At 37.4% G+C, this 27301-nt stretch overlaps 1 protein-coding gene across 4 annotated transcripts in view; it reads left to right on the top strand.

Moving 5' to 3' along the window:
• The window catches only part of UMAD1 (UBAP1-MVB12-associated (UMA) domain containing 1), a 242159-nt gene that overhangs the window by 144719 nt on the left and 70139 nt on the right, over positions 1 to 27301 (top strand). For all 4 annotated transcript variants that reach the window (XM_029233183.1, XM_029233186.1, XM_029233185.1 and 1 more), the window contains one exon: positions 18698 to 18771. In XM_029233183.1, coding sequence (XP_029089016.1) covers positions 18698 to 18771 — 74 coding nt within the window. The remainder of the gene's footprint in view (positions 1 to 18697; positions 18772 to 27301) is intronic.

The raw sequence follows: 27301 nt of genomic DNA, 5'->3' as shown, positions 1-27301 counted from the left end.
GTATTTGACACATAGGTATTCAATAAAATTTTGTCGACATGAACTGAATGTACTAAATTCTTTTATATCCTAGGGTCTATTTCTGAGTTTTTTTTGTCATTGATCTATCTTCTTTACAGTTCATTATTGTTTTTTTGTTTTTTTGGGTTTTTTGCGGTACGCGGGCCTCTCACTGCTGTGGCCTCTCCCGTTGCGGAGCGCAGGCTCCAGATGCGCAGGCTCAGCGGCCATGGCTCACGGGCCCAGCCGCTCCGCGGCATGTGGGATCCTCCCAGACCGGGGCACGAACCCGTGTCCCCTGCATTGGCAGGCGGACTCTCAACCACTGTGCACCAGGGAAGCCCTCATTATTGTTTTAATTAATTGAGATTTTAAAAAATTTAAGTGTGTAGGGCACAAATTTCCCCATATCCTTATTTTTTTTCAAAAAATTATCTTGCTTGATTGTTCTTCTTAAATTTTTACTAGTAAAATTTTAAAATACATTGCCGAATTCAGTAGGGATTTTATTGGAATTACCTCACTGATATTTCTATACACTTATCTGGGAAGAATTGACACATTTATGTTTATATAATACTACCTAGGAATGATTCTCCATTTATTCAAGTATTTTTATTAAATGTCACTCAGTAAAGTTTATAGGTTTATTCACACAGGACCTCTTTCTTTAAAAAAAAGAAAAGTTACTTTCAAATATTTTACATTTTGTGGCCTTTTGGAATTGGATAATTTCCTTCCATTATATTTTATAACTAGTTATTTGAAAGCTGTTGAGTTTATATATTCATTTTGTATTCTTCTTCCTTACTGAGCTGTTATTAATGCTAACAGTTTTTGTTTGGGTTTTGGACCATAAATGCTTTGGGAATTGGGGCCATTTAATTTCTGAATTCAGAAAGGGAGAAATTTATACCTGGAATAAAGGAATAGAAAAACAGTAACCTGGAAAACTATTTTTAAAATAGAATTGTAGAATTCTGATCATTTGCAAAACTCTATTTTTTTCATGCATCTTTGTCAAATTCAAACCATTTTCTCTAGCTTATTTTTTTGAATGAAGAAGGAAATTACAGAGTTAAACATAAAACTAATGGAGAAAATTTTAAATGTGAAAATAATCTCTCATTAGGCAAATTACTCATACGATGAAAACCACATCATTTACCGTTTTTGTTACTCTAAATTTATTTCCATTCTCTCATTTTTAAAGTTTCCCTTTTCTTATCTGTTCTCTCTTCTGCTTCTGTTTTTTTATAGGAATACAGTAGTTTGAGAAGAAATTTTTTTAATACTAATGGAAAATAAACTTCAGGGTAAATGAGAAAAAAGGAAAAATTTCAGGGTTTTTTTCAGATTTTTTTACTCCCTGTATTCTCATGTACCTTTCTGTTCTGGATAATTCTCATGATTCTCTATCTCCATATACCATTTATCTATCTGAAACCTTTACACATGTGTACATGTGAGACACACTTGTTTGTGACACAGATTGTCTTATATATATATCACTTCCTTCTCAGAGGTAAGACAGTATGTCTAGGTCATGTATATACAAGCTCTTGCACATATAATAAAAATAAAAATTTCTCAGTTAAATAGTTAACTTTTAATTTTTTAAACTTTTAAAGTTATTTTTTTTCTTTTTTATTCATTTTAAACTGTAGGGTTTTTGTTTAATCTTAAGAATAGTTTTAAGTACCTAGAAACTTGAGTCTCAAATGTAATCAGAAGATAATACATTAATCCTAGTTAATCCACATTATTGACTTTCTGTGTCTACATCAGCAACAATAGCAGAATGTCTGGTGTATAATCTCTTGCATGGACACACACTCAGTGGCCAAACCTGATCTAGAAATGAACCGTCCTCCTTTGAGATGGTAGTTTTGCTATCTTAGAGTCTCATTTAATCCTTGTAAGAGACAAGCTCGTTGTACTATCTTGTCTTATTTGTAAAATGAAACTAGGTCGTGTCACTTATAGATTGTTGTAACCTGCTCTAAGTAGTCTGTAAGCCAAGGCTGGTGTTATTAAAATACACATTTCCTTTGTCAAAATAAAAAGAATTCACTCTCTCTGTATGACAGTAGAATTGCAGTATGAGAATGTAAGAATCCCTATTGTTTGTAGAATAGAAATTACCTTTTTAAAAAGGTGGATTCTGTAGGGGGTGTTTCTGTGGGTGTTTGTTAAGTTTTGGGGCTGGAAGGTGAGCATGAGAGTGGACAGTAAAGACATCATGTTCCATGTCTCACTTATAAAATGGGTTTGAAAGTAGGGATGGAGGATAGTAGCCAAGATAAGCTCAAAGGTTGCTTCTGTGTCTTAACTACCAAATTTTAGTTTGAAAGGTGAACTCTTGTAAATTGTTGAAGTAAAGTGATATGCTTTCATTAGAGAGGTGTAAAACTGGTTCTAAGTCCTTAAGAGAAAATAGAAATAAAACATCAGAGCCAGAAACAATTGCATCAATTGCCTACTTAAAAAACCAAAAACAAAACTGCTTCAACCGGGACCCTGTGGTATTCACTTTGTTTTGCACAATGTTATAAAGCGGTCAGTACTTCTCGTTAAGCGAAATGAAACCAGAAATAGACATTGCACTCTGTCTACTCTCATTTAGTATATTCACAGAAAGGAGGCTAAGTAAAGAAGAAATTTAAGATGATAAATGGATCGTGTTTGCCTATGAGAGTATGCCATTCTGAAGGTGGATATTTTTCAAGGAGAGAATTCAGTATTAACTGTTTCCTTTTACAATTCTGTGAGAAGGGATGTGGGTCTTGAACCCAGACAGAGTTTAGTTTGAATACTGGCTCTACCACTTTGGCATTTTATGATGCTAGGAACTTTAAAATCTCTTTTTCATTATTTTCTTCACCTGTTAAATAAGCAAAATTATTTCTTCTTCATAAAGTTGTTGCGAAGATTTTGTCTCTCCATTCAAGCTGTCACAATTTCCTTGAAGAGTAGAAAAATCATATTTGCTTAAAATCTTTTAAGGAAAAGTGCTATATAAGAAAATAAACACAACTAGCCTGGTTGCACATTATTGTATTATCTGAATGTATTTTTAAATTTGTTTCTGCCCCTCCTTCTTAGAAAGATTCCTTAATTATCTGAATTGTGTTAGAGTTTTTGTTACATGTGAAACATCCCTGGGTAACTACACTTACTACGTTCACTCACTTATGAGTGAAAATGGTAAAAAGGTGAGAAGGGTAAAGGATTAGTTCTGTTTTAGTTGATGGGTTAAAGGAGCCATTGAAATCTCTTCCACTGTCTCTGTCTTTATCCTTATATCATGTCTATGTATTCTAACCTTCCTAACTATTCCTCTCATTTATTTTCCGTTTATTTTGAAATAATTTCAAACTTGAAGAAAATTTGCAAAAATGGTACAAAGAGCTTATTGTTTTACCACTTGAACATAAATTAACAATATGATATGTCATTACTTCCAAATACTTGAGTGTGTATTTCCCCAAAGCAGGGATACCTCCTGCGTCAGTTATCAACATCAGGAAATTAACCATCAAAGCTGTAGATGCTCATTTATCATTTATTCATGGATAGTCTAATGGATTATAATCTGTTATTATCATTATCTATTATGCTGCTTAAAATGGACCAGTTTGGGCCAGCAGAAGCCCCTCCATATCGTCGCCCTCCTTCTTCGAGCGCTTCATGGCACAGTGAGATGACCCAGGCCCATCTTCAGTAGCCTGCATCAGGCCACTGCTGCCTCAGCCTCCCCGCTCTCCTCACTAGCTCTTTGTCTTCCTGCCCCTTCTTACCTTGCTGGGACTCAATTAATTAGGAAGAGAAAGAAAAGGAAGAAAGACCCAGATAGCTAGCTAGCTAGCTAGCTAGACTGAAAAAAAAATGTTCTGCCCATAGAAATTGGGAAATAAAAAGACAAGCTTAGGACTTCCCTGGTGGCGCAGTGGTTGAGAGTCCGCCTGCCGATGCAGGGGACGCGGGTTCGTGCCCCGGTCCGGGAAGATCCCACATGCCGCGGAGCGGCTGGGCCCATGAGCCATGGCCGCTGAGCCTGCGCGTCCGGAGCCTGTGCTCCACATATGGGAGAGGCCACAACAGTGAGAGGCCCGCGTACCGTAAAAAAAAAGACAAGCTTAATCTTGTAGGGAAACAGTTCGGATAACCAGGAATGACAGCTAAGCCGCAAATTATTTATTTTGATTTTGGAACGTGTCTTTGTTTAGGCTACTGTAACAAAATATCAGAGACTAGGTAGCTTATAAATAACAAATTTATTTTTCACGGTTCTGGAGGCTGGGAAGTCCAAGATCACATCGCCAGCATTGTTGCTTTCTGGTGAGGGTCCTCTTCCTGGTTCAGAGCCGAGGCCTTTTCGCCATGTCCTTACATGGTGAAAAGAGCTAGGGATCTCTGTGGGGTCTCTTTCATTCCTGAAGGTTCCACCCTTGTGACTTAAGCACCTCCCAAAGGCCTCACCTCCTAATACCATCATCTTTGGGGTTTTGGATGTCAACATTTGAATTTTGAGGGGAAACGTTCAGACCACAGTATCATGTTTTTGTCTTCTACTGATATTTGAATATGGATGGGTCCATTTACGGTTTTGAGAACTCAGGGCCTGAATCTAAGTTCTCCAACTATTTATCCCACTACTATATACTGTCTCCCAGTCTGAGAAACAACTTCTTAAGCACACTATTTGCTGTAATCTTAAAATCAGGCTTAACAAAAAACTATATTCTTTTTATGCTTTTCTTCGCAACTTCTTTTGCAAAGAGATGGGTCGGTAGATGCATGGTCTACAGATCAGCTGGCACCATACAGAGAAGTAAGCATTTAGTATTTTCCCCTTCAAGAAGCCGGGTGGGGAGAGCTACGTTTTGCTTTTTCCTTAGATTGAGATGCTCTGTCTGTTGCTCCTGTGCTCTGGTTTCGGGGGCCTTGCACTCACTAGGGTTGATGTGCTTTTTTATAGGGTGAAGAGAGGGAATATGATAGCTGCAAGAGGGAGGTTTGCTTCATTAAGTCTGGAGGTGGTCAAAGTGGCGAGTGGGAGAAGGGGATAAATTTGATTGAGACATGTTGATTTGAATGAAGCAACTACTCTTAGACAGCTTCACAAAACAGAGCTGCTTGGTTAATAGTGTGTCTTTTCTTTTTTAAATATTAAATATAGTTTAATCTTAAGGTCTTTCATTTCAGTCAAAAATCCATAAACGTAGATTAGTTTGAACTGTACGACAGAGGAGACAATAAAACTTGTTCTCAAATACATGCCAATACATTTTCTTGAAACAAAACCTCAGCAAACGAGAATTTCCATACTGTGCATGGGAATAACTAAAACCTTTATTAGATATGGTTTCCAATAACAATATGAAAATTGGAATTATCAATTCAGAGAGCAGTGAAGTTTGAAATTTTAAAAAGTAGACTAGATATTAGGTAGGGGATAAAGGGTAAAGGAAGACGAAAATGTTTAATACTATTCAGTATCTCCCCTCTGTACACAATGTTGCATATATACAACTACTCCATTTTAATTTTACTGATTTTATATAACAGTGAAATCCCCTGAAGCAAGCTAGGGTTTACAGATGGTGTCCAACTTGGGGGGAAAAAAAGTAGAAACACACTTGATTAACAGTTTTCACCCACACATTTTAGACAGACATTTTTTTTCTTTTTTTGCCAAGATTTTCATAGTAAATTCATAAATATAGGAAATACTTTCACTCCTTCAGCGTTAAAATAGAAAACCAAACAGTGCCAACAGTAGTGGCTTAATTACTGGCATACAAGAAAAACACAACACCAATGGGTTTTCTTTACTGTGCATTTTGAATAATATGTGCATGTTTCATTTTTACAGTTATAAATTTTCTAGTCTGTTATAGACAACAGCACTTAATATTCTTGATCCATTGAGATGTTGCTTTCAATTTGAAATATTGTGTGTATACATGTATATAAAAAACAAACCAATGTATGAGTCATCTCACAGATGTTTAAGATCAATAAAAGCTTATTTTTGAACATGCAGTTAGAAGAGAGGGAAGCAAGCCAACCTCTCTACATTGTGTTGTTGCTGTCTTGTTTTTGCAGTGGTATCAATAGTGGTTTTTGGAGGGAACCCTGTGCCTTCAACCTATCTAAGAACAGATACCACCATCAACAAGAGGGGAAGAGGAGATGGGAAAAGGGAGGTGGGCAGGTGTTAAATGTCATATTTTAAAAGTGTACATTTTATGTTCTTTCTAGATACAGGATAAAAGCAGATCAATGAGGAAAAAATTTATAATTAGGAAAAACCTGGAATCAAATCAAGACATAATAGCCGAATTAAGTTCTTTTAATAGATTGCATATGTCTATTCTATCATAGTTCTTTAAGCCTTAAAAAAATGTTATTGAAGATTGGAATTTTTTTTTACATGTTGCAGTTAGGCACGTATCCGGATGAATTCTAACTTCACTGAGCCAGCCCCTAGAAGACTACTGAATTTATTTGAAATCACTGTCATGAAGATATAAGTATATAATAGGGATTTACTAAACAAATTCTAATTTCAAGAATATCGAATTCATGAAACTCAGAAATACTGTAGAATTTCGTGGTAATAAATTAGAAATTTAAGTTTTAAGTACATAAACATAATACAGTTTTCATAACTTAAAAGTGACAAATGGTTTTATTGTTTAACCAGGCTTGAAATTAATGATTTCTTCTTTACAAACTGAAAGAACTGCAGATTTTTTTGAACATGAAAACTATTTTTAGAGGAATTTTTAAAATATCACAAATATGTTAGTACATATTTCTAATGCAGTACTGTGTTTTTTAAAGAAGGCATTTTAAAATTTGCCAAATACGCATCAGTAGTAACCTTTAAAATACAGCATTAAATACAATAAGATACATAAAATACTTTATCAGAATTCCTTTGGAACCTTAGCCACCTCTTATATTTCATGCAGTTTTCTCAAACTCACTGTAACTACATAGAACCTGGTAAAATCTCTTCTCTGCAGAAATCCTGTCCAAACTTTACAATAGAGCTGTGATTATTGATGTCTCCGTAAGCCTTTTTGTTCAGCCTCTACCTTTCACCGAATTCTAAGTGCTATTAATAAACTTATTTCCTTTTACCAATCATAGTGCATCCTCTTTAGCTTCCTTTATTTATCCCATAGTTTCATCAGAAACTTGTATTTCTGAAACCGTGTGCCACCCGCCTCATGACAAGGCCACATTTGCTGTAATGTGTCAGTCAAACAGTAGCGATTTCATAAGGGCCTACCACGTACATACTGGGTGCCAGCTACTGTACTAGGTGCTGAGGATATTGTAGCAAATAAACACGTCATTGTCCTGGTGGAGCTGACAGTCTAGTGGAAACAACAACTGTTAAACAAGTAAGTGCAAATAATTAAATGAGAATGTGGGGAGTGCTTTAGAGAATGAGAATAAATGGGAGCATGTGAAGGGGGCATGGGTTCTACTGGGTCGTGAGGTAGTGAGATGTGAAGGTAAGAGTACACATCAGCTGGTTAAGGTCTAGGTTGAGGAATATTGCAGGCAAAGGGTGATCCTTGCTCTTCCCATCATCACTTTTCACCTTGTCCTCAAGTAAATTCTCATACTTTTTAGCCATTCCATCTGCTCGTTCTCACCGGGGCAGTCCTTTCTTCTTAATGGGTTTCTGCCCTTACACCTTTCTGATTTTGTGCTGTCAACCTATTTTGGAGCTCCTGACGTCAGTGTCCCCTCGTTGCTAGATTAGGATCTACCAGTGTTGGGCTCTCGAAGTCTGATTTGTCCACTGACTCCTACCCTCTTACTCTCTTCTTTTTTCCTTCTCTTAACTTCTCGGGTTTGGTGGGATTCCTGTGGGAAGAAAATTCAAGCCAGCAGTGGGGACCTTAGAATTTATTTGTTGATAATGATCTCGTCCACCCAAAGCCTGGATTTCATTGTCAGCCACCTCCCCGCCCCATCCTAGTGACATCAAGGCTTAAGGGGCTTGAAAAATATCTCTTCCTAAGAGGAAATTTAGGTGTTTTGCATTAGATGTTTAAAAGATAGGCATATTAGCTCTGAAGTTTTGTATGACCTATAATTGTGCTTCATCTATTTATCTAGTACTTTATATTTTAGATTTCTTGATTCAAGTTATTCAAAAATTTCAATTTTTATGACCAACAGTTGAGATTTTTTTTAAAAAAGTATAGCATGTTGATATTCAGTATTGTTACCACTGTGTTGTTACCTTGTTACCTGGTAATGTATATACAAATAAGTTTGCATATACACATCGACAGAAACAACATTATTGTACTAGTACAGGGTGGCCAAAGTGTGTTCAAACTGTCTCTTGTAGGCAGGCCCTTTATTGAGCCATAACGAATTCTGTAGCAGAAAGAAAACACACATTTTGCTTCACTTGGTTTTTCTTTTTTTCTTTAAATATATATATGTATTTAAATAACAACATAAATATGGAATAAATACTAATTATAACATCTGTATGTAAATACTTAATTAGAACAGAACTAAAATAAATTGTAAAATATAGTATTGACCAGCAGTAGACTTACCTTTAACTTCTACCATTTTATTGTTCTAAATAGAGAATAGCACATCTCATTTTTAAAATTTTTTATATTTAATTATGGTAAAATACACATAAGTTTTACCATCTTAACCATTTTCAAATGTACAGTTCAGTTTTGTTAAGTACATTCACAATGTTGTAAGTCAGTCTCTAGAACTCTGATATTGCAAAACTCAAACTCTCTACCTACCTATTAAACAACAGCTCTCCACTTCCTCTTCCCTCCAGCCCCTGGCAACCACCATTCTACTTTCTATCTCTATGAATTTGACTATTCTAGGCATTCATGTAAAAGTAATCATACAGTATGTATCTTTTTGTGACTGACATTTTACTTGACACAGTTCCTTCAAGGTTTATCCGTGTTAAGCATTATGTCAGAATTTCCTTCCTTGAAAGGCTGCATAATACTCCATTGTATGTATTCATATACCACATTTTGTTTATCCACTCATCTGTTGATGGACACTTGAGTCGCTTCCGCATTTTGACTCTTGTGAAAGATGCCGCTATGAACATGGTGTGCAAATATTTCTTCAAGACCCTGCTTTCAGTTCTTTTGGGAACGTATTGGGCCCCAACTTTAGCACAGAGATATGTACGTACTCTCTAAATACTTAAACAATGTGAGAGGGAAGGAGAAAAGGAGGGAGGGGACAGTCATTCCCAAAATTAGGCAGATGATAATCTGTCAGCCATGTAAGCTTATCTCAGTGTTTCTCAAAGAATTGTTTGTGAATCAACTACATTAGAATCTCCTGGAACGCTTACTAAAAATTTAGATTTTTAGGCCCTTCACTAAACTTCGCAAGTCTGAATCTTCTGTGAGAATCGGGAATTTGCACCTCAGGTGATTTTTACACATACTGAAATGTGAGGTGCAGTGCCCCACTGGCAAGGAGATGTCTCATAATTTACTTGTTGATGCATATGAAGGCCCTGCTCTCTGCTACTTTCAGCCCCTGCTTTCCCTTAAGGCACATTCATCCCAGGCTAGCCCATGATCCACTTTCTTTTCCATTCTGTCTGTATATTATAGCCCAACTAAAAGTTCCATAAATATAACAAAGGATGGCCAGCCCTGAGTTTGCAATCCTCAGCTTGGACCTGGGCCCAGTCAGGGACCTGCGTCCTCAGGAGTCTAATTGGTGATTCACTGTTGCTCTTTACTTGTTTGTAGTTAGTAGACCAGTGAACAGATTAGGACTTTCTCCCTCAGACCTTGTGGTGTTTAGTTTTACCTGAGTTCTTAAAGGGACCAAATCTCTTGTCTTATATAAGCATTTTAAGTATGACATATTGTGACCCTCAGGACAGTAATGTCACACACTTATACTGTATAACTAAATGAGAAGTGTGACGTCTTCAGTAAAGCCAACCAGCCTCTTCTGCATTTTGAAAGCAAACTCTTTGTCTTCATCTAGTCATCACATCGTGCCACCTCATCACATCCACCATGTGTGGCTTTGCTTCTAGTTGTGATTTGCAAGTGATTCATTTTTTTAATATCAACTTTTCTTCAAGTAATATTGGTATTTTTAGAAATATTCTCTTCAGACTTTTGTGTGATACAAGAGCATGTTTATATATTTGACCTCCATTAGAAGTAATGATACTGACTGATACATACTTTATTTTTAATGAAGGGACCTGGAGGGAAGAAAAGCCCTAATATGAAGCTTGTTTTTGTTATAGCTGGCCACTTTTTCCACAGTGTGCTTCATTCAGATTTCTATTCCTTAGTTGATTTGGTACTCCCATAATTTTCAGTTTTGGGCTAATTTTTACAACCAGTTTTTGTGATTTCCATTTTCTTGGCTGAAATGCCCTCTAGAATGTAAATGCTGTGAGGGCAGGAATGGTATTGCTATACTTCACATGGTGCCCAGCATGATAATATGGCACATAAATAGGTATTTAACAAATATTTGTTGAATGAATGAAACAACGTGAAGCTGATTGTAATGTTTCATATACTGCTTTTATTGTTTCTGCTAGAAATTTTCTTTGCAGTTTTCTGTTACACTACAACTCTTTGATCAATGTAAGAACTCAGTTTCAAGAGATTGACAGCTTACCTACCTAATATCTCTGATTAGACCAACTGATGCTATAGGTTGGAACACACATTTGCTGTCATGGGGTCACTTATTTTTCTGTGTGGAAAACTGACTGAGCAGAACTCCTGACACCAACAAGTAATTCTACAGCTTTATTCTATTGGTTGGAAAGGAGACTGGACACTCCTGAGTGTGAGTGACTTGATGCCAGTGATCTCCAGCCTAGTTTGCATTATTGGTGATGGATCAATGCCATCATCTTCACCTACAACAGGCAGAACATTTGAGTCTTTGTTTCAGGATACCAGATAAAGTGGTAGAGTGAGCCTTTTTTTTTTTTTTTTTTCCTATTTACAGATTTATGTTTCAAACCATACACACTGAAAATCCTTTTTGTGTCAATCCTGTTTGTTTGCAGCAGGGCCTATAGAACCTGTGAGTGGACTGCTCAGAGCCGCCCTTTGTGTAGAGCTTTCTTTCAGCATCATTTTGGGATTCAGGGTCAGGAATGATCAGCCCAACGTACTCTTGCAGTATGTAAATTTACTCTGATTTAAGAAAGCTATTAACAAAAAACCTTTGAATGCATATTTGTACAGCGTGATACAATATTGTACAAATGTACAAGTACGAAGTTAATTTGGCGTTTTGAGTTTCTAGTCTTCCAGCCTAAAAGAATGCCTGGGCTTAACTGTTTAACATAGTGTTAAATACTTAATTGATGTTTTTGGATTGCTTAAAATCTTCCAGAAAAATGTTTACTCATAGCTACAAAGTGACAAGACTCAGAACTAAAGAAATCTGTGGAATCCTGGGACAAGTTAATTAAGAGCAGGCCAGGAGGACTGATCAGTACGTCTGACTTCAGTTGGATTTGCTGGTATTCTTACTTCTGTGAGTCAGTGCCTTTAAGTGTCCAGTGTGACCCTAAGCTTTCAATGCAGTAAGCAAAGTTTTAGCTGTATGATTTTTAATAGCAGTCATAATGTTGAAATCTAACATGATGCCTAAAAGTTGTATATAAATACGTGTTAAAATTAAAATCCACACTGATATCTTATAAAATACATTGCCTGTTTTACCGAACCCTTAATTTTAATTTTTCTTCATGTCTTAACAGCCATTTATAGTCCTTTTTATAAGCCCTTAGTGAGTGTGTGTGTAGAATTATCTTTCTTATTGTCCCTCTCCCACATACAGTTGAATCAACAGATGTTTACTTGAATATTCGCTTCATTATCAGAATGATGCCAGTGTGTAAGTTGTAAGCATCCTTAACGAATTTGGGTGTAATAATTTTGGTATGCTAATTTAATATGTTCTTGGTGCCATTTTAATTTGTTTTTCTTTCATTCCTAGTCAGCTTGAACCTTTTCCTCCATTAGTTTGCTGACTGCACTCCTCCCTCTATGGCTGAGGTGTTCCTATTCTTGGCTTATTTTCTTGTAGGGTCACAGTTGTCTTCAGAATCCTGGCCTGACTGCAGCAGGCTCCTGGGCAGAGCATATCTTCAGCAGTTAGTACTTTGGCTTTCTCTTTATCCCTCCTTTCTTCATTATAGTGGAAAACGGGGAGCAAGTGCACAGTATTAGAAAAAGTGGAAGGGAAAATGCAACTGAACTGGAGGAGACTTAAATGTAAAGCGTGTGAAACTGAGTTGGATAACTTCACTCAAGTTTTGATAAGTAATGGGAAGCTGCATGGTATTATGTGATGATTTGGCATTGTCGACAGACTTGGATTCCAACACCAGGTCTGCCATTCTTAAAAGGATATAACAAAGCCTACCGCACAACACTGCCACGGGCACTAAATGAGATAGTGGGAGAGGGCTTCTTCTTTCACCTCTGCTATGCTGAAGATCATGGCAACCGCTACTCACAAGGGCAGAGCAGCAATTGACACCAACACCTGACAAAATGTTTATCTTGCCCTGGCTTCTCTCCCTTCTTCTCTGAAATTAGTGTTTAACATGTTTTCTCATTTAATCTGTATAATAGCTTTATTATGTATCATGATTCCCATTTTTCAGATGAGGAAATTGAGGGTCTGAGAAGTTAAGTAACTTGCACAAGGTCATGGATTTGGTAAAGGATTTGGGTTTTGTTCTTTCATTTCCAAAGCCATTCTCTTGCCTCAGTGCCAGGCCGCCTTGGATAATGAGTGTGTGACTGAAGAATGAAAAGGAGTTAATGGAGGGGCCATTCCACTGTTCTTTCCACTACTTCACTTGGTGAATGACTAATAAGCAAACACTCCCAGAGGGTATTTGCATTTTAAAAGAGGAGCTCATTAACCCTAATGAATCTCTAATTGGTAGAATTTGTGGGGGAGATATTTCTGAGCACTGGGGCTTTCTCCTGTGTCTTCAAGGTGTCTGGCTATCCTTTTCTCCTCTGTAGATTATCAGCTATTCTGGAATCAGAATCATGTAATAGAATGCAGTCCATTCTGCAAGTCTGCCTCAAATGCAATTAAATGAATTAACAGGGAGTTGTGAAAAGAATCATCTAAAGGAAAATAAGTGTGAGTTAACATTGTATAAAATGAATGTTCAAGAGCTAAATAACACATTTGGCAATGTTGAGGGTCTTCTTAAAATTCTGGTAAAAATAATATATTTCATATTCAGTTTTAACTTCAGAAATGTTCTATCAGCATTTCCCATAGTGTGTCACTCTGCAAGATGTTTAATAGGTATACAATGAATAAAGTGGCTTTATAGTCAAAAACATTGGGAAATCATTTTTTTACTTTCTTTACTGAAGAGTTTCTCATAGGCTTTAATATGTTACAGTGCATTGGAAATCAGTTGTAAGGGAATGCATTCTGTAGCTTTTTCTCATACTTTTGACCACAGAAATATTTTTTCCATGCAAACCCCTTGAAACTAGTGTTTTGTAGACTGCATTCTCAGATATGAAGTTCTAGATAATTCCTCTCCAATAAAAGAAAGAAAACAGATTTCTGTATTCACAGCTTTTCGTATGTAGGCAGGCTCCAATTCTGTCCATACCAGCCCATTCCCAGTCTTGTTGGACTCTAGGGCGTTCCAATAATAACACCCTTCTTACCCAGATAAGATCTGGCCAATTTAGTAAAAAAAAAACAAAACCAAAAAACAGATGGAGACCAAATTCTCATCTTTATTGCCTATAAAGCTAGTGTTGAAGAATGTGGCTTCCATCAAGGAGCAGATGGGTTTCCTAATCTGAACCCCAGAATTAGATTGAACTCCATCCTGTTACAGGATCTTCTGGGCTGGGGCAGGCTTCCCCAAGTGGGAGGAGGCCCCTGTGGAGGGTCAGAGCAGACAGAGCCCAGTTCTCTCTGGTCCTCCCCACGAGAAGGGGGAGGGCAGAACCATGTGCAAATGAGTCTTTCCAGATCACCAACCCGGGGATTGGAGAGTGGACGGAGGCTGGGGTGAATGTTACTAGAGTTTCCTCCACATTGAAGGCGGCCTAAGGAGTGAAGGTGCTCCCTTACTCACCCACCACCCCTCCCCAAAACAAATCTCCTCCGGGTAATCCAGACAGGCATTCAGGTTCCCCCTCCCATCACTGAGGGTTTCTGCTCTTTTCACTTTCCCTTGTACCTAGTGCTCGCTCTTCATCACTTTTCTCCTCTCCCTTGACCAAATTCACCCAGTAGAATGGGATCATGATGATATGCTAATGATGTCCCTTTCTCATTTCCTTATGTAACATAATTCAGCTTTTTACCCTAGAAAAGGTGGAGTATATATATATTCTCTAAAACAGGGATCTGGAAACTACAGCCTGACTCAACTTGTTTTTGTAAACAAAATTTTATTGGAACACAGCCACATGCATTGGTTTGTATATTATCTATGGCTGCTCCTGGCTACAATGATAGAGTCGAGAAGTTGTAACAGAGACAATATGGCCCACAAATCCTAAAATGTTTACTATGTAGCCCCACTAATCTAAAATACAGATGAATTTCACTTCAGTCCTTTAAATTCTAAAAGAGCTTCATTAGTATGCATATACGGCCTTTCTCGTTTACTCACTCTAAATAAAAACTACACATTAAACCAAGAAAATTGCATAGCTGTAGTTTAAGAGGGATTTTGCCTCTTATAAAACTGTTTCCAGCCTTTCAAACTTATGGGAAAGTATCAAGGGGACCGTGTGTGTGCCTTGAAGGACCAGAAGGAAGGACAGAGGCTTGTTCTGATCAGGAGTATTTGGCATTATCAGCGGAAAGGGAAGAGACCAGATAACCCATGGAGCCTGTGGAAGAAAAATGGAGTAGAGAGAAGTGTTAGGGGGGCCCGTGGGGTTGGACCAGGTTTCAGAGCCCTGGGCTCTTCTTCGCACTGATCCCCAGTTTAGGAGCTCGATTCTCCCCACCTCAGCCACCATCCGTTGGAGCCTTCCACCGGACCACACAGTCCCCCCCAGATATGTCAGGAGACTGGGCTCTGCTCCCACTATGGCTGACTTCTACCTGGGAGACTTTAGGTGAGTCCCTGAGTACCTCTGCCATCAGTAAACTGTGGAAGGAGGGAAATGGGGAGGATGTCTTGCTGTGCCGTAGTGAGAATCAATTGTGGTGTTATAAACAAGACATTATGAAACGTAAATACTGTGAACATTTTTATTGTTTCTTTTCATTTTTTTATCGAAGTATAGTTGATTTACAATATGCCAATCTCTGCTGTACAGCAAAGTGACTCAGTTATACACATATAGACATTCTTTTTTTGTATTCTTTTCCATTATAGTTTGTCCCAGGAGATTGGATATAGTTCCCTACGCTATGCAGTAGAATCTTGTTGTTTATCCATTCTACATGTAATAGTTTGCATCTATTTTGTTGTTTTTGTCCTTCCTTTTAAACAGCTGACTTGCAAATGAAATTTTTGAATCTATACAGCACATAAGTTAGAATTAACTGATGTCTCAAAACTAAAGTACCTTATTTCACGTTCATCACATGCATCTTTATTGTTGAAGTATCTAACTTTCATGTGGGTTATAACAAGTTAGAGAAAATAATTGAATTTTTACCATGATCAAATAATTCTTCAGTGGGAGGAAAAAAACTTCAAAAGTTATATTTCACTGTGACCTGTTCTTTTCTGTTTGTTGTTTGTGTAGTTTTCAGTTTGTGCCTTTCTTTATAGAGAATCATCTCGCAGATGGCATTTTTCCTTGTAATCAGTTATTGCCCTGAGTCATCGCCAGATATGGCATTCCAGGAAATAGTGATTGTACAGTTGCTTCCAGGCAGATGTGTTGTGTGATGTCAAGAGCACTGGCTGATAACCTTTCTGGTTATTCAGGCAGTAGGGAGAAATGGAGAAAGTGTGGTACAGATACACACCTTGGAATTAGAAACTGGCAAAGGAAGCACAGACTTTGTGCTGAATGATTTCAGCCAAATAGTGTTTGTATGGCTAGGGGATGGCCCAATAATCATTTTAAAAGGTGAAAAAAAAATCTTTCTTGAGTAAATGACCTTTCATATTGAATGTCACATACTTCCGTATCAACCTCAGGCATGTGAGTTATTAAACACACCTGACGTCAATATACAGAGACTTGCATTACCTTGTCTGCTCATGCTGTTGTGGTCTCAGTGGTCTCATTGCCTTTACCCAAGCAAACTAAACAACTTGTGCATTGGTTTTGCCATCTGTGAACTGGGGGTTGATTAGCTTATCCCTAACTTTCAGAGACAAGGGGGATTTCTGAAAATAAGGTTCTTCCTGATGTGCAAATAAATGGTCAGTTTAAACAATAAGTTTAAAAAATCGAAATTGTTGTTTGACATCCTGGGTCATGAACGTAAGTTGACATAATTTTTCACTTAACAACTATTACCTCTATTATACTATAGATGTAATTTAAAAGTTCCTGGGCTTCCCTGGTGGCGCAGTGGTTGAGAGTCTGCCTGCCGATGCTAGGGGACACGGGTTCGTGCCCCGGTCTGGGAAGATCCCACATGCCGCGGAGCGGCTTTGCCTGTGAGCCAGGGCCGCTGAGCCTGTGCATCCGGAGCCTGGGCTCCGCAGCGGGAGAGGCCACAACAGTGAGAGGCCCGCAAAAAAAAAAAAAAAAGTTCCTAATGCTTTTGTTTCAGTATGATTCTTTTAAAAAATCATTAACTGTTTTTTGTTTGTTTGTTTTTTTGCGGTACGTGGGCCTCTCACTGTTGTGGCCTCTCCCGCTGCGGAGCACAGCCTCCGGACACGCAGGCCCAGCCGCTCCGCGGCATGTGGGATCCTTCCGGACCGGGGCACGAACCCGTGTCCCCTGCATCGGCAGGCGGACTCTCAAGCACTGCGCCACCAGGGAAGCCCCATTAACTGTTTTTAAAATCTAACAAGTTATGCTTCAAGTACAGATCACTAATAACAATACATCATAATGGTATTTAATAAATTTGCCTTTTAAGTTTCACAAATGTGTTTTAGAGGAAAAACACTAACCGTATGCTCAAATAAAACTTTTATTACATACCATTTAGTATTATCAGTTTTATAGACTAGAAACTATAAATAGAAGTTCACTAATTTACTCAGCTTTTATGGAACACCTACTATGTGCTGGGTTCTGCCCACTAGTAATAATGCTGCACTTAGCTGAGAACACAACTTGTAGGCTGGAATATGCATGATGTGCTTGGATTTTAAACATTTGGGGGATTTCCTTTATTTTTAAGTAAATAAACTACCAACTTAATTCTTGCTTTATGGTTTTAGAATTTAACAGAATTTTATTTAATTCTTTAAAATTTTCACAGGCCCCTTGCTTGACTACAGCCATTGGTAAACTAAACTTTTGTGTTTCACTGTGGAAAAGTTAAGCCCAGCCCAGACTTTCATACTTTGTTACCTCCAGTGAAGACTGTGACCTTCCCTATATTAACAAATTCCTAACCTTTAGTGTCAGCCAAGTCATTATATATGAATTTTGTAATCTTCCCTGTTGTAGACATTCCTGAGCTGGCTTAATTTTATGGGAAGAGCAGTTAACAAATTACTAAATTAACCTCTCATTGTGCTTTTAAGAAGTACGCTGATTGTTTCTTTACCTACCATATGTTAATCACAGATTATTAGTTAATAAATTATAATAGGACACTAATACATTAAATTATGCCTGTACTTACCTAACTATATTTCTGTCTGTCCTATGTCCTTAGAGGCAGCCTAGTCACCAACTTTGATTAGTAATATAACCCTCCCAGGCACCACCTTTAGGAATCAAACTATTAACTGAATGCTAATTTATGAATTTGTTCATTGTTCTTTCCTGCTGTAAAAATTGTTTGACATATGGTTAATTACTACATGCAAACATATATAGCTACTCTGAGGCAAATCCACAGAGACACAAATAAACACTTATAAAGAGTAAACCTTATTAAAAAACAAATTTGAAGGACAGTTATTCATATTATAAAGACTTTTTTTTTTAAGACTTTTCTTTTTTTTTTTGCGGTACGCGGGCCTCTCACTGTTGTGGCCTCTCCCGCTGCAGAGCACAGGCTCCGGACGCGCAGGCTCAGCGGCCATGGCTCACGGGCCCAGCCGCTCCGTGGCACGTGGGATCTTCCCGGACCGGGGCACGAACCCATGTCCCCTGCATCAGCAGGCGGACTCTCAACCACTGTGCCACCAGGGAAGCCCCAAGACTTTTAATGTTTGAAAATAATTTGCTTTGTCTTCAAATTATAAGTTTTCCTAGTTTATTTGAAGTATGACTTGATTTACAAAATATAAATTCACTTGATTTTTCCAGAGTAAAGCTATATAAAGCAGGATACATTTCTGGTTTAGATTGTATACCTATGTATTTACAGATGATTTCTGTGACCTTTATAAAATTACTGTTCTTAAATATTAACTTGTTTACTTTGTAACAAAGGAAGTAGTAATTGCTTCCACAGTGTGAAACATGCAAAAGATATTTCAAATAAATAGTAGACAGTTTGGCCACAGTGGTATGGTAAAGTTTTATTTTTTTCTTTTGCTTCATAGGAGATACACCTCATGAGCAAAGAGTGGCAGCAAGAGGCAAAACTTCAGACATTGAAGGCAATGAGACTTTGGAGGTAAGTGAAACTCAATGAGTCCTTTTGGGGTAAAACCGAATAAGTCAATGTGATTATGTACACCTCTGAGGATAAATAGTAACTTCCACTCTTGCTATGCAAATAGGTGCCTAGGTATCAGGAGAACAGGTGATCTGCTGAAAATCAGGGTATGGCAGGCAGGAGTGACTTCCTAAGTGCTAAGCTTTTCCCAGTGCTGCTAATGGAAACTCTGTTGGAAATAGAGGAATAGAACACTGAAGTTAAAACATTTGAATTATTTTTACTTGAGAGATTATTTTCTATTACATTTGAATAAATAGGTAATATATGAACCTATAGAGAAAGGTTTGAAAATAACTTATTCAGAACTGTCCTACATTAGCATTTCCACCATCAAAGTACACTCCTTGACATTGTTTGGTAAAAAGACTAAGGCCTTTGTTCTTTTCCACCTGAGAAAATTATTTGCTCTTTGTGGGTACGTGAAAGTGTAGTTCACATACTTTCATATTCTGTGTAGAAACATACTAACCTTATTTAATCACTGAAATAGTCATTTTTAAGATTTTGGGGGAATGTTAACTATTAGAGTGGAAGAGATATCCTTGGATTTTGAAACCTTCTATGTGGTGACAGACCTCTACTTATATTCTACATGTAGAACGTGAGGGTATTGCATACCATTGGAGTGACATCAGGGAACCTGACCTGTTTGATTCATCACCGTATCCGCAAAGCCTAGCACAGAACAGGAAGTCAAAAATATTTGTTAAATGAATGAATGAATACAATCATGAGTTATAAATAGAGAGTAATATTCATCTTAAGAAGAGAGATTTTTTTTTTTTTCGGTACGCGGGCCTCTCACTGCTGTGGCCTCTCCCGTTGTGGAGCACAGGCTCCGGACGCGCAGGCTCAGCGGCCATGGCTCACGGGCCCAGGTGCTCCGTGGCATGTGGGATCTTCCCGGACCGGGGCACGAACCCGTATCCCCTGCATCGGCAGGTGGACTCTCAACCGCTGCGCCACCAGGGAAGCCCAGAAGAGAGATTTTTTTGTATTTATATTTTCCACAGTGAGTAAATATTTTATAATCAAGAGAAAAACATTTAAAGAAGTTACATGGGAAGTAAATTGATGTAGAAGAAGAAAAGAGCCATCTTTCCCATAAAACTGTGCATTGTTTTTTTTATTAATGCATGCAACAAATATTTATTAAGCACTGACTGTATTCAATGCACTGTGCAAGGGGCTGAGTATATAGTACTGAGAAAAAAGATACAAGGACAAAGAAAAATTTCCTGTCTATATGTTGAAGCATCTTGATCTCTTTTATGTATTCAAATATTTATTGAGTACTGAACATAAGTAGCATCTTTGATAGGAAATAAAGGTTGATATATTTGAGCTTTAGGAAAGAACCACCAAGATGGTTTAGAAATCATCCGTGATTACTTGAATTTAACTGCTTAGTTATGTATGTGATTCAGTGGAAATGTCTGCGGAACTCAATTATTTTTCGAAGTCGATTTATTGATAGGAAGAATTCCAAGATTAATTTTGAAGGAAAGAAACTTTTGAGAATAGATCCTCAGAGATTTGAAACTAGCTCATTATTGTGCTACTTCCTAGTCTCTCCACTATACAATCAATTCTTAACCATTAAGACTGGATTTTTATACTCATGGTATAACAGATAAAAGTGCCTTCTCTCTGAATAGTTGCTGGGGATTGGGAAGACACCGTTTGCTCTCAAAGAGCTTACTGATGTAGCAGAAATGAAATAGGGAGACTCCAAAGGAGATGACAGGGTTAAGTCAGTACAAGAGGGTAATACTAAAATACTTTTAGAGGCTAGTGTGATTCACCACAGAAAAGCCAACTAATCACTTATCCCCACCTGAAGTGTCCAAAATGGAATTTATTATTCCTTGCTTTAAAAATCTAAAACCACAAACATTGCTTCATGTTTCATGGGTCAAGATGAGTCTTATATAGTCTCATGGTTTTAAAATCTTTGAAGAGTCTGATGACTCCCAAAGTATATCTCCACATAGACCTCACCCCAGAGCTGTAGACTGTATCCAGCTGTCTACCTGCCATTTCACTTACAAGTTTCTAAACAGTTCAGCCTTTACTTGAGCAAAGAAGAACTATTGATTTCTGACCCCACCACCCTGAAGCTTCTCTCTGCTCAAGTTTTCACCATCACTGTTTAATAACACCACCCTTTATATAGTGGTTTAGAATCACACCCCCTGAGGTACCCCTGGTTCCTTTCTTTCCCTCACAGTCTACATGCAGTTCCACCCGTAAGTCCTATCACCTCTCCCTCTCTATATCCAGACTCTAACCCCTTCTCAACATGGGCACTGCTAGGAATTTAAGCCACCACTTTCGCCCAGACTCTCTGCCTCCATTCTTCCCCCTTAAGTCCGTTCTCTTCACAGCCCGCAAAAATTGAATCAGATCACATCACTCCTTGGCTTCAAACATGCTGGCTGCCCACTGTAACTGGAATCACTGCTAAGTTCTTTACAGTGGGCTACAAGGTGCTCCATGTGCTCTCAGACTTCATTTCTCTTCATACCCCAAACCCCATCCCCGTCCACCAGCTACCTTTCTGTCCCTTGATCATGTTAAGCTCTTTCCTAGCTCAGCCTTTTCATTTTCTACCCCTTCCTTACTGGAGCCTCACTTGCCTGCCCCCTTATCATTAAGGTCTTAGTTCAAGTGTCAGTCTTCGTGAGGACCTCAGCTAAAGTGTCTCTTCCCCCAGTCACTCTCACGTAACCCTGTTTTATTTTCTCCATCACGCTTATCACTATTTCAGATTATCCACTTGTTTACTGTCTGCCTCTCCTGACTACAGTGAAAATAGACTGTGGGTCTAGAATAATGTCTGGAACATAGAAGGTGCTCAATAAACAGCTGTTAAGTGATAATCTAGATTTCATTGAATGTCATCATCTGTCTTGGCAAATTAAAGGCCTAAAAATGTCATTTGACTCATTCTTCTCAGCCCCCCTTTATCAAATCTGTCATCAGGTCCTGTTGATTCTTGATGTTGTTCTTCTTGATTCAAATATCTTCCAAATCTGGTTCCTCATACTCCATCCTCATCTGTCCACTTGACTGTTATTAGACAAGCAGCTTCTTTCCCAAATCCCTTTCTGAAAAAGAACAGCAGGGTTTTTTGTTGTTGTTGTTTTGTTTTTAGTTCAGGCCCCCAAATGCCTTGAAATCTACAGAATAAAGCTTAAGCCCAAAGCCGTGTTCAAGTGTCACCTTCGTTGTGAACTCTTTTCCCTGCTGTCCCAGCCAGAGATAACCCCAGTGTCCTTTTACTACTTGTGTTGTCTTTTATGACTTCACTATAGTGTGAGTTCCTGGAAGGTGGAGACTCCACCTTCTTTACCTTTACAGCCTCTGCACAGACATATATGATGTGACATAGGTGCCCAGTCAATGATTTCTAGATGGATACATGAATAATAAGTGGTCTTCTGCAAATGCTGTCTTATGAGTAAATCTTTTCATTTAGTTCTGTTTTCCATCTTACATTATCAACACACAGTTATTTTTTTCTCACTGTGAAAAAAAATGTTTTTCTTATATTTCTTAGGAGTTACCCATAAAAAAAAATCTGTTAATTTAGATTATTTTTTAACTCAGTACATTAGCAAGGCAAAGTATAATGATTTCAATTGATTTTTTGAAAGACATGCATCTGATTAAAACGTTGTATCTATTGTACCTAATAGGAAAGTCTCATTATTTTCATTTTTAATGGCTACATATTGAAATATTATTTATAACGAAAACATATTTGGTCAGTTAGTGTGGGTTCCATAGAGCTTCAAAATAACACTCTTAATTACCAAAACATAAGTTGTTTTTCTAGAGACCCTTTGGAGAAGGTAGATTTTAGTATCCCCAAAAAGTTTTTTTGGTGAATTCAGATAAACATGTAGATTGCCTACTATTTTCGAGGAATTGTTGGACATGGGGCAGAGAGGATATGAAGATATGTAAGACTCCGTGATTCTAACTTATAGAAGCTGACATTCTCAATCTATTCATGAAAATTAGAAAATATAATATAAATATATATATATATATAATATAAAGTGGAATAAATAAGTTTCTTAAATTCCATAACTACAAAGATAACTGAGACTTTAGTGGAGGAAGAAATATCATTAGGGAGAATCAAGCAAGGCTTCATGTATTAGGTGAGCTTTAAACCATGAAAAAAATTTTTTTTACTATTTATACAATTAATTTTATATGATTAATATAAATTCCTGTGAAATGAAATCCCTCATTAAAAACATTTTAGACATACAGAAGCAAATCATGGTATGAAACTACTTTCCCCACATGGATCTCAATGACAGGTAATAAAATATTTTAAAAAATGAATGGAACCTGGCCTGTGCTATACTGTAGTTTTAATGACAGTTAAAATATTTTGTTATAGATAGCTAGTGGGAAGCAGCCTCATAGCACAGGGAGATCAGCTCGGTGTTTTGTGACCACCTAGAGGGGTGGGATAGGGAGGGTGGGAGGGAGATGCAAGAGGGAGGAGATATGGGGATATATGTATACGTGTAGCTGATTCACTTTGTTATACAGCAGAAACTAACACACCATTGTGTTGATTATTATTTATACCCCAATAAACATGTTAAAAATGTATATATATTTTTTGTTAAGTAGTCTATGATGTTTTCCCTTATACTTTATAGCCCAAGTATACTTCAAAACTGTGTTGCCTCTCCAAGTACAGCTGTCTCACAGACATCATGGAAATTCTAACATCTAGATGAAATACAATTTGAAAAAAAGGAGATCTGGTTTGGGCATCAAATAAGTTAAATTTTACAAAGTTGGAGTATAACTTATTTTAATACACAAAAGACTCTATGAAAAGCAGCATTTTTTTTGTATAAGTAATTAGTGGGACTTTTTACTTCAAGAAACTGAAAATAATATAGCATTCATTCCAGGAAATCATAACTTCTTAAGTACATTTTTCTCTTCTTTAATCCCCCTCTGTAAATATTTCAGGGTTTCTATTAATGATGACTTTAATTATTTACTACTGTTTGTACCTTAGCTTTCCCTGTATATGATCCTAAAGTATCATTACCTAAAATAGGGTAACTTAAGGAAACAATGAACTATTTAGTCATCAAATGTGGTTTCTCCCAGGTTGTGCTTTCGTCTCATGTTTTAATTGCCATTGGTAACTCTTAACAGAATTCACCATGTTTTTGGTGTGTAGTGTATAAAGCTCCTGTAAACCGTGTTTGGGCTTATTAAAGTCATTAGACTCTAGTACTTGGGGAAAAAGTGATAATTTGGAACTAATTATCCAATTGTAAGTTTATCTTCCTTCTTTTCCTTCTTTTTTTCTTGTTGCTTTCCGGGTAAATTTTGGTAGTGAGTTGTAATGACATTACAACTACTTATTGCTCTCTGCTACTGTAGGAGCCTGGTTATTTACAGCTCATGGGGATAAACCCACAGATTAATGGGGGACCTGGTTTTGAATTTTTGTCATTATGATTCATCTCTTCAGGGAATTAACATTACAAGTAAGTAAGTAAGTAGTCATTATTTTCTAATCTTCAGTCGTGGAAAGTGTTTTATATTGTGAAAACTGGAACCATAATAGCTACTAATTTACTAGTGGACCTATTGCTTTTTGGTCTGTAGGTGTACTTTGAGAGCTATGAATATGGAAATATCATATCCAATTTTGGTGACTATTAATTTTAACCAGTTTTAGCAGATACTTTTAGATTGTTTGTTGAACTTAAATTTCTTTTATTTGTACTACAAAAAGTATTTTTAAATTTGCATTTTTGTTAGCCTCTTTATTTTATTGAAATATATTTGACATACAATATTATATTAGTTTCATGTATACAACATAGTGATTCAACATTTGTATGCATTGCAAAATGATCACCACAATAAGTCTAGTTAACCATCTGTCACTATACAAAGTTAATACAGTATTATTGACTGTATTCCCCATGCTGTACATTACATTCTCATGACTTATAACTGGAAGTTTGTATAACTGAAATTTGCATTTATTTTTGGTCTCAAAGATATAGGAATATGTTTATTTATTTAGTTCACTAGCCTAAAGATAACAAAATGCAAAAACAAGCCAATAAAAACTCCCCACAAAACCACAATTCCATTTGTATATTTGTTTTGAATGACAGCTAATTCACATATGCATATGGAGACGTATAAAATAATAACTAACAGATGGTATAGCTGCAAAGTAGGATTTATAAAGATTATTATCAGCTGGTGGTATTGAGATACTGTGGTTACACTGACAGAAGACACAAAAATTACTTATAATAATAAACTGTGACACTAATAATCTCCCAACTTCTGTTAACCAAAGTAGCTTATTGCGTATTTAATATAAATTTTTTAATGAAGTTCTAAAATAATCTTACAGCCAATTTGTACTAGGAAATTTAATAGCAGTTGCAAAAACAGTAAGGTAGTAGCAACAACAACAAAGTGTTTGCTAAGATTATTAAGTGCATAATATTAGAATCCCTGGGAAGTACAGTGAAGATATGGGGGACTTTGTTTATTCATGTCATTTGAAGCACACATCTCAATCTAGTACACAGTATTTGTAATTTCTTATCTGCATATTTGTAAATTGTTGAGTTACATGTGAAATTCATAGTTGAGTAATTTAGGGAACAAAAATTGATTTTTTGAAAAAGATATAGAATGAATACATATGAATGAAATGTTCACTTTTCTTTTAATGTGTTTTTGTACTTCCTTTATGTCTTTTAACAAAGCTATAGGAGCCTTCAGACTCGGTAGGGATGAATTTCCTTGTTCTTTTCTTTTATATAGTCATTAAAATGAATGAGAATATCCTTGAACTTTATAAATTCCATATGATGTAGACTTTGGTTACCACTCCTTAAAAGGGGGTATAAGATTATCCTATTAAAGACCTACTTGTGTGTAGAAAATAATTGAGGTTGGGTGGTACAGGAAAAAAAGAGACTCGAGTGATTCTCAAGCATAGTTTCAAGAATAGCAAACATTCATCCACTGGGTGTTAGGATTTCGGTTTTAAGAATTTTTTAGTATAATTATGGTATATAAGTTTATAAATTTAAAGTATGGGTGATCTCAGGTGGCCTCAGCCTGTGGCAGCTTGAAGCAGGATTTCAGTTTCCAGCCAGAGATTGAGGTTGGGCAGCGGCAGTGAGAGCGCTGAATCCTAGCCACCAGACCACCAGGGACTAGTGGCCAGTGACAAGGCCCTGGCCCGTCAGCTGTGTAGAAGCGACTTTCCACATAGAGACGGAAAGTAGTGAAGCAAGTAAAGTGTTTATTAGGAGGAAAAAGAGTACAGTACGTGTGGATAGACACACGGGCGGGCTCAGCGAGAGAGTCGCGCCCTCGTGGTAGTTTGAATCACATTTATGGGGCATTTCTTCCGGGTTTCCTTTGACCAGTCATCTTGCTTTGCCTGGTTCTCAGTCTGTATTTGTTATATCTCAGGGTCCTTCCCAGTGTGCGTGCACATCTCTTAGCCAAGAAGGATTCTAGTGAAGAGGCCTATGGTTAGTTGACATCACTTACTATGGGGTGGTGCCCCCTCCCTTTTTGACCTCCAAGGGGCCTTTCTGCGCATGTGTAGTCGGGGAGGTCTCCTTGACTTCAAGAATGAGGAATATTTGGCCTTTTATCTGGGCAGGGCCCAGCCTCCTCCATCATCCTGCTTTTATGGAGTTTCTGCTATTATGGAGTTTCTGTCCACAGGGGAGAAACTGTTCAGGCTGGGACCCATCTATCTCCTGCCTCATGGCGGGTGTAAAGATGATTATGAAACTGTTAATTCTCACAAGATATTCATAGTCCAAATACAGGTATAATGGGAATTGCTATTGAAGGCAGTTTAAATTGGTACAACCATTTTTGGTAAGCATTTTTGCAAGTATCAAGAACCATAAAGACATTAATATACTTTGACAGTAATTCCACTTTTAGGATTCTATTCTGAGAAAATAATCTTTTAAATCCACAAGAAGTTGTATGTGCAGAAAGATGGCAATCCACTTAATGGAATATTTTTTAGTTTTCATAAGTGAAATATATGATTAGTTTTCAATAAAGACTCTTGGTTTCATAATTTCAGTTAGAAGATTTGAGGTACAAAATTATATTTACAGTATGATTATTGCTATATAAAAACTGTGCAGAAGGGCTTCCCTGGTGGCGCAGTGGTTGAGAGTCCGCCTGCCGATGCAGGGGACATGGGTTCGTGCCCCGGTCCGGGAAGATCCCACATGCCGCGGAGTGGCTGGGCCTGTGAGCCATGGCCGCTGAACCTGCGCGTCCGGAGCCTGTGCTCCGCGACGGGAGAGGCCACAACAGTGAGAGGCCCGCGTACGGAAAAAAAAAAAAAAAACTGTGCAGAAAAAGATGATGTAATACATAAAAACATTAAGAGTAGTTGCCTTTGGAATGATAGATA

This window comes from Monodon monoceros, unplaced genomic scaffold (assembly GCF_005190385.1).
Source record: "Monodon monoceros isolate NGI ecotype Baffin Bay Population unplaced genomic scaffold, NGI_Narwhal_1 Super_Scaffold_2, whole genome shotgun sequence".
In the NCBI taxonomy this organism is placed as follows: Eukaryota; Metazoa; Chordata; class Mammalia; order Artiodactyla; family Monodontidae; genus Monodon; species Monodon monoceros.
The sequence above is the reverse complement of the archived record's forward strand: the minus strand, read 5'-3'. Positions and strand labels throughout refer to the sequence as shown.